Consider the following 19,186-nt stretch of genomic DNA (forward strand, 5'->3'; position numbering starts at 1 on the left):
TCACGGGAGTGGTTACATTTCCCTTACCCCATTACTTACCAAACAAACAAAGTTGCAGGGTCAGGCTGTTATAATTACAGATCATGCCTTTAACCGTGTACCTGATCTCCATTTCACTTGCAGACACTGAGGAAAGCCAGACAGTCCAGCCTCCTGCTGTCAGCGGGCAGCGCCAGTGACTACATTCTGATAGAGGAGGTAGTCAAGGAGCCCCTGGGGCGCAGGCTCCCTGCCAGACCCACTCAGAGGATCCTTCTGGACCAGGAATGTGTATTCCAGGCCCAGGGGAGGTGGAGGGGACAGGGGAAGTTCATTCTCAGACTCAGGGAGCAGGCTCAGGGAAAAGAGGTGAGGATATAGGATGAGGACATATTTTGTGTGTGTGTGTGTGTGTGTGTGTGTGTGTGTGTGTGTGTGTGTGTGTGTGTGTGTGTGTGTGTGTGTGTGTGTGTGTGTGTGTGTGTGTGTGTGTGTGTGTGTGTGTGTGTGTGTGTGTGTGTGTGTGTGTGTGTGTGTGTGCGCCTGCGTGGGGTGAGAGAGATACTTCAAGTGTTGTTGATAGCCAAATGTATGAGATTTCCTGCATGGGCCACATTTATTGAATTTGTCAGTAACTGTAAATATGTTTAGGTAAAAATGTTTGCTGTGTTTAAGATGGCAAGACCAACCCAATCAAAAGAACAGTTTGCAAATGTCTCAAAATCTTAACAAATCCCACTATTTTGTAATAACCAAAATTGGGGTTATTTCTCTGGAGTAGCTGGCCATAATTGACGGCTTCAATGTCCTCAGACAGCTCAGCGTGAAGACTGTTTCAGACCTGTTCGCGAGGATCGGCGGAAAGGAATATCGTTGGCGAGCGAGTTGAAACGACTCACAGGCCGGAGCCGGGCCGTATGGATCGAGGCTCACGCCTGCTCTGAGGTGGTGCACAGCAAGGATGAGAGGGCAGTGTGCTGTCTGCATCTGAGTGAGACCAGAGAGTGACGTTAGTGGTTCTCCTTCATACCTGTTCTACTACACACACAGTGTATTCATAGTGAATTATAGGATCTCTATGTCCAACTCATAGAGATAAATAGAGGACTCTAGTGCCCAAAAGCCTGTTTTAGCATGGGCAGCGCCATTGAGGACTTTCACAATTTTTAAGTAGTCAACTGGGTGGAACTTCCTATGGGTTAAGGAAGGATCACACAATTCCATCCAGGTCATCAGGACGGATCAGCCAATGAATTATACAAACATTCCATAACTGCAGGTGGCAGCATATTGCCAACCTTGGCTTTATACCTCTCCAGACAACACACTTCAGGTGGCAGTATGCACCCCTTTCAGTTTGTTTACCAACTCATAAAGTAGTAGAAGAAGAAAATGGAATACTTAAATGGAGACGGCGCTGCCTATGGTCTCATAGATGCCATAATAGGACAGATGCAGTGTTGCGCCCTCTATCTAACTCTATGGTCCAACCCTCCCTTGAGTTTCTCTAACTAACTCCATGGTCCAACCAAATCCAAGTCTACCGCATAACTTACAGCTAAACAACCTCGCTAGCATCATCATTTGGGGCAGAGAACCAACCATTCAATTTGGAACCTGGGAACCAGACTGAAGTGTAAAAAGTAATCTCTTATGTTCTCTGTTATCGATTGTCCAATTGAGAGTATTATAGTATGCTTGTAATATAATGTTTGTGTGTTTATCTCCCTTCACACACTCTAATTAAAGATATAAAAGATGGGCTGACACTGGGAAGATGTGGAATTGGCGCCGTGCAACTCCAGGGTGTCTGGTGTGATTTGGACCAGGCAATAAGCCTAATCTACGTCTACTTAGAGCTGGAAATGGCACCTTATCAGCATGTGAATTCATTGAAGACTTGCATTAGTTCCCCAAGCAAATTGCCTAACGAAAATGGGGAGAATCTTAATTGGATTTCCTTGCCACCTTTTCGAGGAGAGGAGGCGAGGAGACCAGGAAATAAATGAACTTGTCATCAGGCAAATTACATTTACAGAGGTGGAATCACATTGTCTGTTAAAAAGAGCAGGATAAATACACATGTAGCTAGAGTCCATTCCATTCTCCTGTCCTTGTGGAACGCAGAAGACCAAGGTTCGAATCCAGTCGGAGATGAAAGACGAACACACTAACCTTAGGACAGACCAGCAGATGGTGATATTGTGCTTTCCGATGGATACATAAGACATCAATCTGGCAAGTTTGAAGTGGCTGGAGGAAATGGGAAGAATCTCAATTAGATTTCCTCGCGTCCTCTCCTCGCCTCCTTTGAGTCGAGGAGATGAAAACAGGAAATAAATGTGCTTGTCATCAGGAAAATTATGTTTAGAGGTGGAATTCCAAAATACATGTGTAAAGTGGCTTAAAAATGCTAGTTGTGCTAGACATTTTATAGATAAAAGGATAAATAAGTACTGTATCATTTTTAAACGTGTGCATGCTTTTCCCCTCTGAGAAAATAATAGTTGTTTCAAAGGAGGTGTGGCTGATTTCAAAACACTTCTGCGGTAGGATACACCTGAGCATCCTTCTCCGGAGGTGGCAGTCGAGGAGAGGAGCCAAACTCCTTCGTTGACCTATTAACAAATTGACACGCTCCAACATATGCCAACCCTTTACTGGATTCCGGGTCACAGAGGAGAGGAAGGACTTTTTCCCAATTGAGAATCTCCCATGGTCAGACTCAAATAATCAGACAATTTCACCAGTCATCCCTCAAAACTAATTTCTACATTAACGTCAAATGTGTTTAAAGAAAATTCTCTATTTTACATTACTGCTGGTGTACAATACTGCGAAATTATTGTGATATTAGTATATTAAACATTCCCAGTGCTATAGCTGTATCCTTTGGTCTATTTCCTCACAATGAATCTCTACAATGACAGACTTGAATTTGACACCAAACCGCTGTGATGACTGATACAAGGACTTGATCAAAAAAGTTTGATTTTATTACAAAGCCACTAGCACAACAATAGAACTCCTTGTTCAGCAGTCATTTTGAAATCAGTGCAAAATACATACAGCAGACAAACTCAAATCATACAAGTGCAGGAACCCAGAAAACTGTTTTGTATTTGTAAAATAAAAAAACACAGCAAAGAGTTTATTTAACCATGTTCAGGTTTTGCATTTAAAGCTACATAATGCAAAAATGAAATAAAAATATCATTGTTCTTGCTGTTTCTTGAGCCATGTCATAACCAAGCTAGGCACACAGGTAGGAGAAACAAATACACAGAAGAGAGCAATTTAACCTCAGACTTAACTGTCAAATAATAATTCATTGAAGAACTAGTCTATTCATCAACAATATTGATATACTATCAACAATCAAGCATACACTCCCTTGACATTAACATTCTTAGAATATTAGCCTAAATATAAACAATAAGATATGAACATTCCGCTTGATGGATTCCATATTTTTTGGGGGAAAGCCAGAGGAGTACAATACATGCTGTTGGGAAAATGCTAATAATTATAATACACATGGCTAGAACATAGAAACTCCTCTAGAAATGTTTTGTCAGTCACTGAAGGTGTAGGAATTGAACATGCAGCATTAGTATATTAGCCTACTAGTTAAATCAGACGGAATGCTGCGTTCACTATTCACACAGCCGTGGTCAGTCTGGTTTAACTAGGCCATTAGTTTTAATAACAAATGAATATGATGCAGCTTAAAATCAAGTCAAATAGTGAATATAACCAATGTCACACACACAACTATCTGAACATCGTTTACATTAAGAAAGCAAACTAAAATTCCAACTCCACATTTTCCTCACAGAAAATCATTGAGGAAAATTGAAATGACAGTTGTTGTCTTCCTGAATTGACCAAATTGAAATAGCCCCAACCCTGTAAGGACACACCTGGTTTGGCACACAGCACTAGGACTGACAATATGTGCTTTAAATAAGTCCTGTGCTCTAAACTGCACCTGTTGAAGTGAAGTGTTCACTAGAAACATTTGACAATGGCACAATAACAACCGGAATTCAACTGAACTCTACACATACTTTGACATCCTTCCAAAAAGAATTGAGAAAAAACAGCAACAGTAGGGGAAGTGTAAGATTGGAGAGGCACGCACGCACGCACGCAAACCATCCACTAGGTACAGTCTTGGTACGAGTACTAAGAAATACTGTTGTAATAACTACAAGTAGAATATATTTTAAATTATATTGAATTTAAATTAATATAGGGTTAGCGTATTGTGTGACTGTTACCGGAGCAAAACATAACTGTTTTTTAGGACAGCGTTTCCCAAACTCGGTCCTGGGTGCACGTTTAGTTTTTTGTCCTAGCACTACACAGCTGATTCAAGTAACCAACTCATCATTAAGCTTTGATTATTTTAATCAGCTGTGTAGAGCTAGGACAAAAACCAAAACGTGTACCCAGGGGGGGCCCCAGGACCGAGTTTGGGAAACCCTGTTTTAGGATGCATTTGAGTAGCAAAACTGGTGAGATGTCTTCAGTCACTCCACTGGAAGCATGTTGGGTGTAATATATTCTTATTTTACTGTGCAGCTGCAATTGAAAGTAGTTGAAATACTTTTAAGCCCATCCTCATTAACTTAATTGTACCATGTATCATAACAGATTTACAACAAAAAAAGAACACACCAACAGAAAATCAGTTATGCCTGAATGTACACAAAAACACACCATCAGAGAAAAGGTATGTCAACTAGAACATAGAAATGTTCAGCAATCATACAGAAACAAAAATCAGCTTACTGACCTAGTCAACAGAACAACAAGAATACATCTCTTTCAGGGTGCATGTGTCGCAAATTAATTGAGAAGTTTGTCACAAAATAAGCAGGCCTACTTTAGTTACTACACAGCTATTCCCCATTTAATATTCAAGCTGCAGGTGTGTTGCTATGGTTACCAACTGTAATGACAGGGGAGCGGTTAAATAGACGAAGGGAGTATCTTGTTGGTTATGACTAACAACCACCCAACACACACACCTGTTTAGTGTTCAAGGTAGAAATTGCCCCCAACTACAGATCTAGGATCAGATTTTCCCAACCCCAATCCTATTGGGTGTGATTATAAAATGTCCAATATCTGACCCTGCATCAGTGGTTAATTATGGGCAACTTCCACTTTGAGGGTGTTTGGGGGTTTATTCTTTGACATCTACAGCGGTTGCCTATCACTCCACTCCCTCTAAAATACCACAACTCTACATTGTGTAGTTTACACAGTTCATCCCTCTCTGACAGAACACTGAATGTGGGTCTCCATGGCTGGTCCGTTGTCCACTATTGTCTTCCCACTGGTGGCTGAAGTTGTGATGATTATGGCTCCCAGACAATAAAAACAGGCAAAATGGCTGATTGGCCAAGTCACTGCTAGCTTAACAGTCCGAATGCACAAACACGTGCACACACATGCTCACCTACAAACACACAATCAGACCTGGGCACGCACACTCACTCACACAAATACACACACAGACAGTTCTGAGGCAGTACCTCTAGCTGAATCCCTGGTCATATCGGCCTTTAATCATCATGTTCAATAAAGGGCCAACCTACAGAACAGAAAGCACATTGATGCATTAAAATACAATCGCACTAAAACAAGTCCATTGTTGAAAACCTATTAGGGCCTACTACTAGGTGAGATACTGTAGCTATAGCTTTGTTTCACTGAGTGTCCTGTCCTCTAGTCTTTGTGCTGTACCACACATCCCCCTTCTTCCATTCACTCTGTGCTAAATCAGGTAGACCATAAATATTCACAGTAATTGGGTTGCTATCAGGGTCAGCGTTCCGGAGCCGTAAGATTCCGGGCATGGCAAGCTTTCTGCACTATTCCTACAGGACCAACTAAATACAGAGCCGCCAAATGGAATGTCATTCATCTGATGTCATGTTCTAGTTATGGAACCAGCCAGAATCTTCATCTCAATGGAATCTCATTGGGATCTCAGAGCTGTGAAATGTCATTTGATGTTCTAGAAATTAGGTGATTTAGTCATGTTCTAGTTCTGGAACTAGTGAGTCTATGGGATCTTTGGCAGCCTGGTCCAGATATGTTTGTTCTTGGGTTTAGCCAACTGTGACTATGGATGTCATGCCCAGATATGACATTATGGCCGTCATGCCCAGATATGACATTATGGCCGTCATGCCCAGATATGACATTATGGCCGTCATGCCCAGATATGACATTATGGCCGTCATGCCCAGATATGACATTATGGCCGTCATGCCCAGATATGACATTATGGCCGTCATGCCCAGATATGACATTATGGCCGTCATGCCCAGATATGACATTATGGCCGTCATGCCCAGATATGACATTATGGCCGTCATGCCCAGATATGACATTATGGCTGTCATGCCCAGATATGACATTATGGCTGTCATGCCCAGATATGACATTATGGCTGTCATGCCCAGATATGACATTATGGCTGTCATGACAGATATGACATTATGGCTGTCATGACAGATATGGCTAAAGTAGCCAGTGCATACAAAAATACCAAGGTTTCTACAACGGGTTGGTCAAAACAAGCATTGTGATGGGTGGGCTTCGCCTCGTACCTACGACCGCAACACAGCCGTGCTAAAAAAGTCAAAACCCACGGCCTCTCGTGTACAATTGCTTTAACATACCAGACTAGATCTCCCATAAATAAATCCCATCAGAATATTCCTCATCTGTCCAGTTTCAGTACCTCGTGTGGGTCTCCCAGTGCCTCCCCCAGCATCTTCTCTATGTTTCTCATGATGGCCACCTTCTGATGAGCTCTCAGTGGGTACTCGATCCTCTTGGGCGTGGGCGCACCCTGGGGGAATAACAGATCATTTAGTGAGGACAGAAATATAACATGTCCTCTAATACTATTTCTATGAGTAAGGGATGTATCAAGGTGATCCAAGCTAATTCAAAATGATTAGCGAAGAGAGCACAGTGAGAAATCTCTTTCAGTGCAAAGATATTCAATTCACTTCACCAATATTTTGACCGTAATAGTGCCTTCTTTAGGGTGCCACAACATTAGCTGACATGAATGTAGTAAAGATGATACTGATATGGCGATACATTTTGACATATATCAGTGAGCACATTCAGTACCTTGTACCAGAAGTTGACAGTGATGGTCACTCCACCACTCAACAGGGACTCAATGTGGTGCCACCTGAATTAGCCATGAAATGAAAACAGAGCAGACTTATCAGATCATTTACAATGTCACCAACAGGTCAAACTGACCAGTCTGGTTCCACAATGCCACAGTGTTGACATTGCAGCGACAGAATCCTCAGTGAGAAAACAGCATCAAAATCAGTCTATTTTCAGACTCGGTACAGAACGACTCTTACCAATACACACTGTACATGGGATCCCACCACACACATAATACTAGGTAGAACAGTGTAAAGCAGCTCCTACCAGTACATGGGGATGTAAAGAACATCTCCCGGGCCCACCACAGTCTCATAGCCCGACACATTCTTGAAGTTGGGAAACCTCTCATAGTCAGGGTTCTCAAAGTCAACCTACAAATGGCAAAAGCAAACTTGCTGTTAGTAAGATGAATTAAAAACAAACAGAAACAGTTGAGAAACAGAAAATCCACTGCATATCAAATCAAACACCGGTTTCTAAAGGGACCACAATGGAAATACGTTTTCCTTGATGTGTTATACTCTATGACTGCATTGTATCCACGTCTGGTTGATTGTTTTAAAATGGTCAAATAAATGACATCAGAAAGTAGGGGTTACCTGGCTCTGTCTGTCACAGGGGTGGTGAACAGGGAAGGGGTAGAGACACTCAAACTGATCGGGAGGGAACAGGATGCACCTCTTGTAACCTTTGATTTGTGCAAAGAAGTTCTGCTGCTCGTCGTAATGGGCTGGCGTCACGTTGCCTAAAAACATTGAGCAGATCACTGGATTACCGGTCTGTCTCTGGAGGAGCAATGCCCTTAAGCTAATTTCAGCTGAAATGAAGGTGAGTGGATTTCTTTCGTAATGCCCTTTCCACAAGGCATTTCACTGCACATTGAGACAGGGTAGTTCACTCTTTCCATCAGCGATATATGGCACCCACATTGTAGATATACTGTATAGAATTTCCTTTTCTAATAGGACTAGGGAAATCCCCTGCTAGCCCATGGTCCCCATGCCTAAAAGCCCCAGGGTCCCTTCCTTACCAGGGTTCTCCCCAAAGAATGTAAAAGTGGCGCTGATTTTGTACCTTTAAAAAGCAACTATTTGTTATCATTTATGGACCAAGACTGCAGGAAAACACAAAAATCTCTGAGTCCCAAGGGAGGCACTGACCCCTTCCAGGCCTCGCGTCCCCAGCAGCACCAACCTCGTTAAAACATCCTGGGGAAAACCCTGCTAAACCTTCATTCCTATAAACCCCTTAGTTCCTTACCCTCCATGCCTATAGGCCAGGGCTAGGTCTCCTACCCTCCATGCCTAAAGGCCAGGGCTAGGTCTCCTACCCTCCATGACTATAGGCCAGGGCTAGGTCTCTTACCCTCCATGACTATAGGCCAGGGCTAGGTCTCTTACCCTCCATGCCTATAGGCCAGGGCTAGGTCTCTTACCCTCCATGCCTATAGGCCAGGGCTAGGTCTCTTACCCTCCATGCCTATAGGCCAGGGCTAGGTCTCCTACCCCCCATACCTATAGGCCAGGGCTAGGTCTCCTACCCTCCATGCCTATAGGCCAGGGCTAGGTCTCTTACCCTCCATGCCTATAGGCCAGGGCTAGGTCTCTTACCCTCCATGCCTATAGGCCAGGGCTAGGTCTCCTACCCTCCATGCCTATAGGCCAGGGCTAGGTCTCTTACCCTCCATGCCTATAGGCCAGGGCTAGGTCTCTTACCCTCCATGCCTAAAGGCCAGGGCTAGGTCTCTTACCCTCCATGCCTATAGGCCAGGGCTAGGTCTCTTACCCTCCATGCCTATAGGCCAGGGCTAGGTCTCTTACCCTCCATGCCTATAGGCCAGGGCTAGGTCTCTTACCCTCCATGCCTATAGGCCAGGGCTAGGTCTCTTACCCTCCATGCCTATAGGCCAGGGCTAGGTCTCTTACCCTCCATGCCTATAGGCCAGGGCTAGGTCTCTTACCCTCCATGCCTATAGGCCAGGGCTAGGTCTCTTACCCTCCATGCCTATAGGCCAGGGCTAGGTCTCCTACCCCCCATGCCTATAGGCCAGGGCTAGGTCTCCTACCCTCCATGCCTATAGGCCAGGGCTAGGTCTCTTACCCTCCATGCCTATAGGCCAGGGCTAGGTCTCTTACCCTCCATGCCTAAAGGCCAGGGCTAGGTCTCTTACCCTCCATGCCTAAAGGCCAGGGCTAGGTCTCTTACCCTCCATGCCTATAGGCCAGGGCTAGGTCTCTTACCCTCCATGCCTATAGGCCAGGGCTAGGTCTCTTACCCTCCATGCCTATAGGCCAGGGCTAGGTCTCCTACCCTCCATGCCTATAGGCCAGGGCTAGGTCTCTTACCCTCCATGCCTATAGGCCAGGGCTAGGTCTCTTACCCTCCATACCTATAGGCCAGGGCTAGGTCTCTTACCCTCCATGCCTATAGGCCAGGGCTAGGTCTCTTACCCTCCATGCCTATAGGCCAGGGCTAGGTCTCCTACCCTCCATGCCTATAGGCCAGGGCTAGGTCTCTTACCCTCCATGCCTATAGGCCAGGGCTAGGTCTCTTACCCTCCATGCCTAAAGGCCAGGGCTAGGTCTCTTACCCTCCATGCCTAAAGGCCAGGGCTAGGTCTCTTACCCTCCATGCCTAAAGGCCAGGGCTAGGTCTCTTACCCTCCATGCCTAAAGGCCAGGGCTAGGTCTCTTACCCTCCATGCCTATAGGCCAGGGCTAGGTCTCTTACCCTCCATGCCTATAGGCCAGGGCTAGGTCTCTTACCCTCCATGCCTATAGGCCAGGGCTAGGTCTCTTACCCTCCATGCCTATAGGCCAGGGCTAGGTCTCTTACCCTCCATGCCTATAGGCCAGGGCTAGGTCTCTTACCCTCCATGCCTATAGGCCAGGGCTAGGTCTCTTACCCTCCATGCCTATAGGCCAGGGCTAGGTCTCTTACCCTCCATGCCTATAGGCCAGGGCTAGGTCTCCTACCCTCCATGCCTATAGGCCAGGGCTAGGTCTCCTACCCTCCATGCCTATAGGCCAGGGCTAGGTCTCTTACCCTCCATACCTATAGGCCAGGGCTAGGTCTCTTACCCTCCATGCCTATAGGCCAGGGCTAGGTCTCCTACCCTCCATGCCTATAGGCCAGGGCTAGGTCTCTTACCCTCCATGCCTATAGGCCAGGGCTAGGTCTCCTACCCTCCATGCCTATAGGCCAGGGCTAGGTCTCTTACCCTCCATGCCTATAGGCCAGGGCTAGGTCTCTTACCCTCCATGCCTATGAGCAGCAGGTTGGAGGTGAGCTGGCCCCAGTTTCTCTTGCTCTGCTGCTTGGTGATCCAGTTCCAGTTGAAACCCAGGAAGTCCACCACGATCTTTCTGCCCACTGTGTCGTTCAGTGTCTGCTGCAGGTACACCCTGGGAGGATGAACAGAATATAATTAGACCATCTGATGAGACAGAAATGGATCTTCTGCTTTGCACATATTTTGGAAGGAGCACAGCCACAGAGGGAGCTGCAGTACAGTGATCCTGGAGCTAGTTGGAGCACAATGTGGATAGAGACAAAGGATAAGACTGTCCTGTATGGCCCTGTCATTAACAGTCCAAAGAAGGGGTAATGCTGTAACTGTAGAGTCAACTAGTGATAAAAGCAAAAGGGTTGGAACTGTAGTGAATATGCTGCTGTAAGCCCAGTGGTTAACACAGATATACAGAGGAATGAAGAGAAATACAATTGAATAGGGACAGTTGAAATGCAATGCACTTCCACAGAGTTTGCACTTATCAGGAGTCAAGTGTACTCAGCAAGTGTACATGCATCCGGAAATGAAAGCTTGTCTTGCCAATATAAAATGTTCAACCCGGCTCAGAAGAAAGCATTCCTTGCCAAACCACAAAGAATGATTTCAATTAGAAAACAGTAATGCCATGCAACAAACGTTGCACAAAACCACCACTATATAATGTGGCAGAAAACGTAATTGAACTGATCAAATCTACAGTACATGGACACAAGCAGCAAGCATAAGTTCTAAGGAAGGGGCTCAGGGCAGTAAGTGATATGTGTGTGCGTGTGTCGCTCTCTCTCCCAGGCCAAGCAACTCAGTCAGGTGAGAGTAGTACAAAGTGTTCCCAAGATGCCTTATACGTAAATGCTTAGTCATTCTCGACAGCTAGCTATTTCAGTTCCTGCATTAGATTTAATTTGACTCACTCAACATTTTACTTTCGTCTAAAGAGCAATGCCCAGCACTCCTGCAACGCAAACACCTAGACTGGATAGCATTTAATCTGATTCTGTCCATATTACACATGTTTTGTGACTCAAATAAGAGAATATTGTATATTACTTTCACTCATATTTAGCACTGATAAAAATGTCTGTAATATTTTTCATCAACTGTCCCTAAGGACCTAGCTCTACTGCAGCAGGTCAGCAGATCAAACAGCAGATCATCCTCCCTCAGATGATGGTTTAATATAGCCATTTACACAAAAACATTACCTCTCATCTCCTCCCTCTTCCTGCGTTTTATGCATTTTCTCCACAAAATCAGAGAATTTCATGTCTATCCTTCGAGACTTGGGTACAAAGTTCTCAAAGTTGGCCATTTTCTTCTCGTCATAGTAGAGGAATTTGTGGTTTTCCGCGATGTACACAGAGAAGTCCCCGTTTCCAATGTTCTCCTGCAGGTAGGGGATGTCCCACTGAAGAGCCGGATACACTAGATTGGTGTCTGTTAAAACCACCGGTTCCTGGAAGCCCCCCCCAAAAAAAGGAGGATTTGTTAGATTAGAAAAAGACGGCATATACTCTGATCTTTTTATTCCTTATAATATAGCACTGAAGCAAGCAACAATTTTGGTTAAATTATACAAAAAGTATTCAACTTTTTTACATAATTTGTTAACATGTTTTCCTAATAGTGATAGTCCTAACGTTATATGCATTAAATATCATTATAAACTGGGTGGTTCGAGCCCTGAATGCTGATTGGCTGACAGCCGTTGGTATACCAGACCATAAAATATCAATATACATCTAATCAGTTTTCCTTTGACGCATTGAAGAGTTCGGCTATAGTAAGTCCAAATTAAATGCATGGGGAATTCATCAATATTTAATAGCTTTTAATACATTATACGTATGATCCTTTGGCACGTAGCAAAGAAAGGCACACCTGTCTCTGGCGAATAGGAAGAGCCTGCATTGGCCATGTGTATCAACAACACTGCGGTTCGCTGGCAAGCAGAGCGATTGATGGTCCCATTGGACACAAGTGGCAAGTGCTACGTGACTACTGGAACGTAGGCTGTGTTGCACATGCGCGCTGCGCCGCTGCACTGCATTTCATTAGCGAAGCCCGTACAGCAAGCAGGGCGGAAGCAAGAGGCAAAATATACTGAATGAATTATGAATAGGATACGTTAGCTCCATTTCAACAGACTATGTTGTTTGACTTTTTAACTTGGGTCAATAAGACGCTATTCAACTAATTTCATGTCAACAGCAAATTGTTGCTCTACTCTATTCGGTACTCTACTGTTTATCGCGCGGGTACTCTGCTGTTTATCGCGCGGTAAATCTGAATTATACAGCTCATTCACCTCCTAGTCAACATTGCTGTGTCTGGTCAAAACTCAATTCCTCCTCTCCCCCCCTTCCTCCTCCTCTCTTTTTCCCTCTCCCATCTGAGTTCACCGGGAGTTCACCACAGGTCATAATAGTGGAACACAACCATTCTATGCCACACGCCCCCCCCCCCCCCAAAAAAAATACAAAAATATTTGAATCACGCAGTCAACTGCTCGTATAAAAATAGCTGAATAAAGACCAAGGAATAAAACCTGTGATTTGCATGCAGAAAAAGTTTACTTTGCAGATGGATCACGCAGCACACAACACTGTTATGTCTGCCATGCACAATGCCTAGCTTTGTGTATGGGACATATAACTGATATTCACTACAGTTCACTGTTATGTCAACAGTTAGTTACACTGTAATAGCCTAGATATCCAATATGCATCCATAGTACCATGCCTGCTGCCAGCATTGATATTCCAGGCTGTAGCCTAATCTCTGGAATTGTATAAATCATATTTCAAAGAAAGGCACATCAATGGATGCAAAAGACAGTCATATGAGAAATACTGATTTATTTAGTGGTACGTGCATTTCAGTGTTATAACAGGGTGTGACTGTTGCATTCCTCTGATGTAGGCCAAGTTAGAGATCTACCAGTCGATATCATTTCATGGGAATCCATGTCATATCAGATGTAGTAAATGCCGATTGACTTCTGGAGAGAAGTATTCAAGTGGAGGCATGACATGTTTTCTTATTGAACATAAAGCAAGGGAGGTGGCACGTGTTTACTGAGAGGACCTTACTAACAAGGGGTCCAGATTACCTGGTTTACAAATAGTATCAGACAGAAGAAAAAAAATCTGCTTCATTGGCTAACTAGGAAAATGAGATAGTCTATGGTAGGCAAGATGTGTGTTACCAGCAAACTGATTATCTGCACTGCAGAGTGCCATGCAGACTTGTCAAGTCCAGTGTTCTTTGGCCTTGGTTCTGGTTGTAACCTAGGCTACAGCCAAACTTGTGTTCCAATCCAGCGTCAAAAACACCTGTTTCACCTAATCATCAAGCCCTGCCATGATAAATTGGAACAGCACACCCTACGAAGGACCCCAGGACCAGGTTGGAAGAACACTGGACTTGTCCACTATCACCCAGCAAGTAGGGTCTCTCTTGCATGAGATTTGATTCATACAGAACAAGCCTGGATAAAACAGGTGAAATTGAAAAAAATAGAACCACTGTCAAAATCGTGTCATCTGGCTTGCCAGGCAGCTGATTCAGTTGAGAAAACATTGGCTATGTTACCAACAACATACAGGATACAAGCAGGTGGTGTGTGCAAGACAAAATACTTGTTGATTAACGTTATTTGACAATGTAGCAGCTAGCCATATAGCTATCGTTAGCTAATTACTAATGTTTCTCACCAAATACCTCGTACCCCTGGCCTGCACATTGATCTGGTACTGGAACTGTATATTATAGCTCCATTCTTGTATATTTTATTCCTCGTGTTACTATTTTTAATTGTTCTTATTGTTTTTTAACTGCATCGTTGGGAAGGGCTAGTAAGCAAGCATTTGACGGTAAAGTATACACCCGTTGTATTAGGCGCATTTTACAAATACAATGGGTTACTTAATTTGAGCTAGATATCAGACTTGAACAAAAACATGACAGCAAATTCATTGTCATGTCAACTGTCACTTTACCTCGTTGTTTATGAGCATCTCAGCTCTAGGATCCGTGTGAGAGAGTCTGGGAATCGGTCTGGTCTGGAAAGGATACTTTCGAAGTTGAGAGTCGTTCCAGATAGGGCTGTGGACCTCCGGCTCCGAGAATGATGCGGCACCGCCTTCGCTCGCCGTCGGATCATTCTCGACCACTGTTGCCGCTGCCATGCCCGTGTACCGAACCCAAGCCAAGATTTCCCCTCGCCCGCTGTCAAAGGATGTTCTCTTGACTCGAGATACTGACACCTCTTCTTTAGGACTTATGCTACGTGTTTGCTCACAACATTGCCATGCATAAATTGTCTGTTTCTTTCCCGATGCAATACATTAAACACCGAGCCTGCAAGCTTCCAAAGCTCAGTGGTTGCTAGCACCAGTCAAATGTGTAAACAGCCGTGACCACTGAGGTATAATAAGAACGGCAGTGACAGGCATAAAAACAAACGACGAAAATGTATTTGGAAGGGAAATACCAAGCGAGGTGTAGTACACAGAATGAGAGTACAGCGACATCTAGTGTACTGAATGACTAACTGCTATAGAGCAACTTCGCACACATCCATCAGATGGCGTCAGAGTACTGCTATTTGATTAGAACGAAAACTGTCAGAAAAATAGATCTTGCTCAGGTTTCTGACATCACAGTGTATACAAACATTTCCGAATTACACTCACTTGAAATCTTGAAATGAGATTCACCCATAGAATATAGGATTCTGAGTTGAAATTTGGTGCAAATAACATACATTTTATGTATCTTTGCTCATCTCTCTTTATGTGTGTGTGTGTGCAGGGTTGGATGGATTACATTAAAAATGTAATCAGTTACTGATTACAGATTACGTGACAATAAAAGTCATTAGTAACATAATTCATTGGATTACTCGAAATGTGTAATTTAAGGATTACTTATGGATTACTTCCTTGGTTAGTCAGCATCTCTGCCTCCTCAGTTTATGCTGTACACCAATCAGTTCCCTCTCTAAAGAGAAATCAAATTATACTGTATGTCATCCCAGTGCTTTGGAAGTGAACAGGGTGATGCTATATAATGAAAAATGTCCTTTCGACACAAAGATCCTGATGAAATGTGGGATGAATGAGGTCTCAGTAAATGCGGGTCTTAAGTTTTGGTTACAAAATGGTTCTGTCGAAAGCAAATTTGGCATCAGATTTCAAATAGATTAGAACAGAATTTCCACTGAAAGGTGACTTCCAAGATGTCTGGCTTACTCAGCACAGCACAGCACAGCACAACTATTTTATTATGTTTTAGGCGAACACTTCTAGCACACATCCTGATTAGATTGAGTAATCAAATATGTAAACAGTTGTTGACGGTAACTTTACAGTGCTTTCGGAAAGTATTCAGACCCCTTGACTTTTTCCACATTTTGTTATGTTACAGCCTTATTCTAAAATGGATTAAAATACATATTCTCCTCATCAATCTACACAATAGCACATAATGACAAATAGAAAACATGTTTTTAGAATCTTTTGCAAATGTATTTAAAATAAAAATCAGAAATACATTATTTACATAAGTATTCAGACCCTTTGCTATGAGACTCTAAATTGAGCTCAGGTGCATCCTGCTTCCATTGATCAACCTTGAGATGTTTCTACAACTTAATTGGAGTCCACCTGTGGTAAATTCAATATATTGGACATTGGAAAGGCACACACCTGTCTATATAACTATATAAGGTCCCACACTTGACAGTGCATGTCAGAGAAAAAACCCCAAAACCAGGTTGAAGGAATTGTCTGTAGAGCTCTGAGATATGATTGTGTCGAGGCACCGATCTGGGGAAGGGTACCAAAACATTTCTGCAGCATTGAAGGTACCCAAGAACACAGTGGCCTCCATCATTCTTGAATGGAAGAAGTTTGGAACCACCAAGACTCTTCCTAGAGCTGGCCACCCAGCCAAACTGAACAATCAGGGGAGAAGGGCCTTGGTCAGGGAGGTGACCAAGAACCCGATGGTCACTCTGACAGAGCTCTAGAGTTCCTCTGGGGAGATGGGAGAACCTTCCAGGAGGACAACCATGTCTGCAGCACTCCACCAATCAGGCCTTTATGGTACAATGGCCAGACAGAAGCCACTCCTCAGTAAAAGGCACATGACAGCCCGCTTGGAGTTTGCCAAAAGGCACGTAAAGGACTCTCAGACCATGAGAAACAAGATTATCTGGTCTGATGAAAACAAGATTGAACTCTTTGGCCTGAATGCCAAGTGTCACGTCTGGAGGAAACCTGGCACCATCCCTACGGTGAAGCATGGTGGTGGCAGCATCCTGCTGTGGGGAAGTTTTTCAGCTGCAGTGACTGGAGACTAGTCAGGATCAAGGGAAATATGAACGAAGCAAAGTATAGAGAGATCCTTGATGAAAACCTGCTCCAGAGCACTCAGGACCTCAGACTGGGGTGAAGGTTCACCTTCCAACAGGACAACAACTCTAAGCACACAGCCAAGACAACACAAGCCATAGCCCAGACTTGAACCTGATCGAACATCTCTGGAGAGACTTGAAAATAGCTGTGCAGCAACGCTCCTCATCCAACCTGACAGAGCTTGAGAAGATCTGCAAAGAAAAATGGGAGAAGCTCCCAAAATAGAGGTGTGCCAAGCTTGTAGCGTCATACCCAAGAAGACCCAAGGCTGTAGTCACTGCCACTGTCAACAAAGTACTGAGTAAAGTGTCTGAATACTTATGTAAATGTCATCTTTCAGTTTTTATTTTTAATACATTTGCGAAAATGTCTAAAAACCTGTTTTTGTTTTGTCATTATGGGGTATTGTGTGTAGATTGATGAGAAGAAAAACAATTTAATCAATTTTAGAATAAGGCTGTAACGTAACAAAATCTGGAGAAAGTCAAGGGGTCTGAATACTTTTCGAATGCACTGTATTAATGTAACTGTAATCTGATTACACCTTTTTTCAAAAGGTGTCTGGGAGTTACTTAATTTTTGTAATATGATTTTTATTATTAATACTTGTTACATGTAATAAATTACTACCCAACCCTGTGTGTGTGTGTGTATATACTGTATATGTGTGTACGCACGTGCATGCGTGACGTCTGTACAGGAGTGCGTGTCTGAGTGAGTCTGTCCATGCATTTGTCCGCATGTGTGTTAGGTGGAGGGGAGAGACAAATACTTTTGAAATGGTCTGTCAATATTTAAACATTGGTTACAGTAACCTCTTACTTCATTGACCCCTGGGTAAACTCTATGGTCACACTTTGAAGATAGCATTCTATTTGTATTGCACACCATTGACTTTGCTCAGTCATCTGACCAGCTGATCAAGGCTACAGTTTCTTTACTTTGTCTGTGTAACTTTGGCCAGTTTCTGTACCTTTTGTACCAACCACCTTAAAGGCCCACTATTTTATATTTTTAGGAATTGAGGAGGGGGCCTTTAATAATTATTTTGCCATAAATACCACAGGATATTTTGTACTGTAAAACTTCAAGTTTCAAAGTTTATTTGCAACATGCACAGGATACAACAGGTGTAAAACATTACAGTGAAATTCTTACTTTGAGAGTTTTTTCCAACATGGAAGTGATAATAATAATATAGATAATAATAGAAAATAGAATAAAAAATAAAAGTCTGAATAAAAACAACACAAGAACTATGATGAGAGTTAAAGAAACAAGAATGCAAGTATTGTATATACAGGTCAGTGCCAGTAACTAATTCAATGTGCAGGGATACTGGAGTGGTTTGAGGTGCGTTTATACATAAAAAGTGTCTGGTAATAAGATATACATGTAAACAGGACTGAAAAGTGACTGGTAGCAGGAATATATACAGTACTTGTCACGTCCTGACCAGTAAAAGGGGATATTTATTATTGTAGTTTGGTCAGGACGTGGCAGGGGGTATTTGTTTTATGTGGTTCGGGCTGGTTGTGTTAGTAGTTGGGTGTTTGATTTATTATTCCGGTTTTTGGGCACTGTTCTATGTTAATGTATTTCTATGTTTAGTCTAGTTATTTTGTATCTCTATGTTTAGTTAATTGGGGGTTGGACTCTCAATTGGAGGCAGGTGTTTTCTAGTTGCCTCTGATTGAGGGTCCTATAAATAGGTATGTGTTTGTGTTAGTATTTTGTGGGAGATTGTTTTTGTTTAGCTATGTGAGCCTGACAAGACTGTCAAGTTCGTTTTGTGTTTTGTATACGTTTTTGGTGTTTTTCCTTCTTCACTTTAATAAAAGAAGATGAGTGTACATTTTCCCGCTGCGTCTTGGTCTCAACCCTACGACAACCGTGACAGAATCTCCCACCAAACACGGACCAAGCAGCGGAGGAAGGAGCGACAGTTGGACTGTCGGGAGTTTTGGACTTGGGAGGAGATTCTGTCCGGAGAGGGTCCATGGAGGAAGTCTGGTGAGGACCGGGAACGCTACCGGGGAACACGGCTGGCTAGGAAGTCGGAGAAGCACCCCCAATATTTTTTTTGGGGGGGGCACACGGGTAGTTTGGCTAGGCCAGGCAGTAGACCTAAGCCAGCTCCCCGTGCTTATTATGGGGAACGTATGGAGTGGAGAGCGCCGAGGTATGCGGAAGTGCGCACGATCTCGCCCATGCGCACGCACAGTCCGGTGCGAGTGATCCCAGCCCCTCGCAAGTGCCGTGCTAGAGTGGGCCTCCA

The 19,186-nt window shown here is 43.7% G+C and overlaps 2 protein-coding genes across 6 annotated transcripts in view; one reads left to right on the forward strand and one right to left on the reverse strand.

The window, feature by feature from the left end:
- LOC115193594 (1-phosphatidylinositol 4,5-bisphosphate phosphodiesterase epsilon-1) overlaps nt 1–2,859 on the forward strand; it is a 37,197-nt gene extending 34,338 nt beyond the window's left edge. For 3 of the 5 annotated variants that reach the window (XM_029752389.1, XM_029752387.1, XM_029752386.1), the window contains 2 exons: nt 124–348; nt 793–1,068. In XM_029752389.1, coding sequence (XP_029608249.1) covers nt 124–348; nt 793–987 — 420 coding nt within the window. In that variant the 3' untranslated portion in view covers nt 988–1,068. Of the gene's footprint in view, nt 1–123; nt 349–792; nt 1,069–1,728 lie in introns of those variants that run through there. The other 2 variants (XM_029752385.1, XM_029752390.1) reach the window with 2 other exon arrangements.
- A 94-nt stretch (nt 2,860–2,953) lies between these two features.
- Nucleotides 2,954–14,931, reverse strand: LOC115193595 (hypoxia-inducible factor 1-alpha inhibitor). The gene is made up of 8 exons (XM_029752391.1): nt 14,488–14,931; nt 11,692–11,942; nt 10,453–10,601; nt 7,797–7,942; nt 7,462–7,568; nt 7,144–7,207; nt 6,743–6,853; nt 2,954–5,584 (listed from the first exon to the last, which is right to left on the reverse strand). The coding sequence occupies exons 1-8, from the start codon at nt 14,674–14,676 to the stop codon at nt 5,528–5,530; spliced, it is 1,074 nt and encodes a 357-aa protein (XP_029608251.1). The 5' UTR covers nt 14,677–14,931; the 3' UTR covers nt 2,954–5,527.
- Between the last annotated feature and the right edge of the window lie 4,255 nt (nt 14,932–19,186).

This window comes from Salmo trutta, chromosome 5 (genome assembly GCF_901001165.1).
Source record: "Salmo trutta chromosome 5, fSalTru1.1, whole genome shotgun sequence".
Classification (NCBI taxonomy): domain Eukaryota; kingdom Metazoa; phylum Chordata; class Actinopteri; order Salmoniformes; family Salmonidae; genus Salmo; species Salmo trutta.

Excerpts from the sequence above, each read along its gene's own strand:
- LOC115193595 (XM_029752391.1), bottom strand. The coding sequence starts at position 14,676 with ATGGCAGCGGCAACAGTGGTCGAGAATGATCCGACGGCGAGCGAAGGC. Across the intron at positions 11,943-14,487 it reads AGATGCTCATAAACAACGAG|GAACCGGTGGTTTTAACAGA; the intron begins GTAAAGTGACAG and ends GGGGGCTTCCAG. Across the intron at positions 6,854-7,143 it reads CTGTCAACTTCTGGTACAAG|GGTGCGCCCACGCCCAAGAG; the intron begins GTACTGAATGTG and ends TTATTCCCCCAG.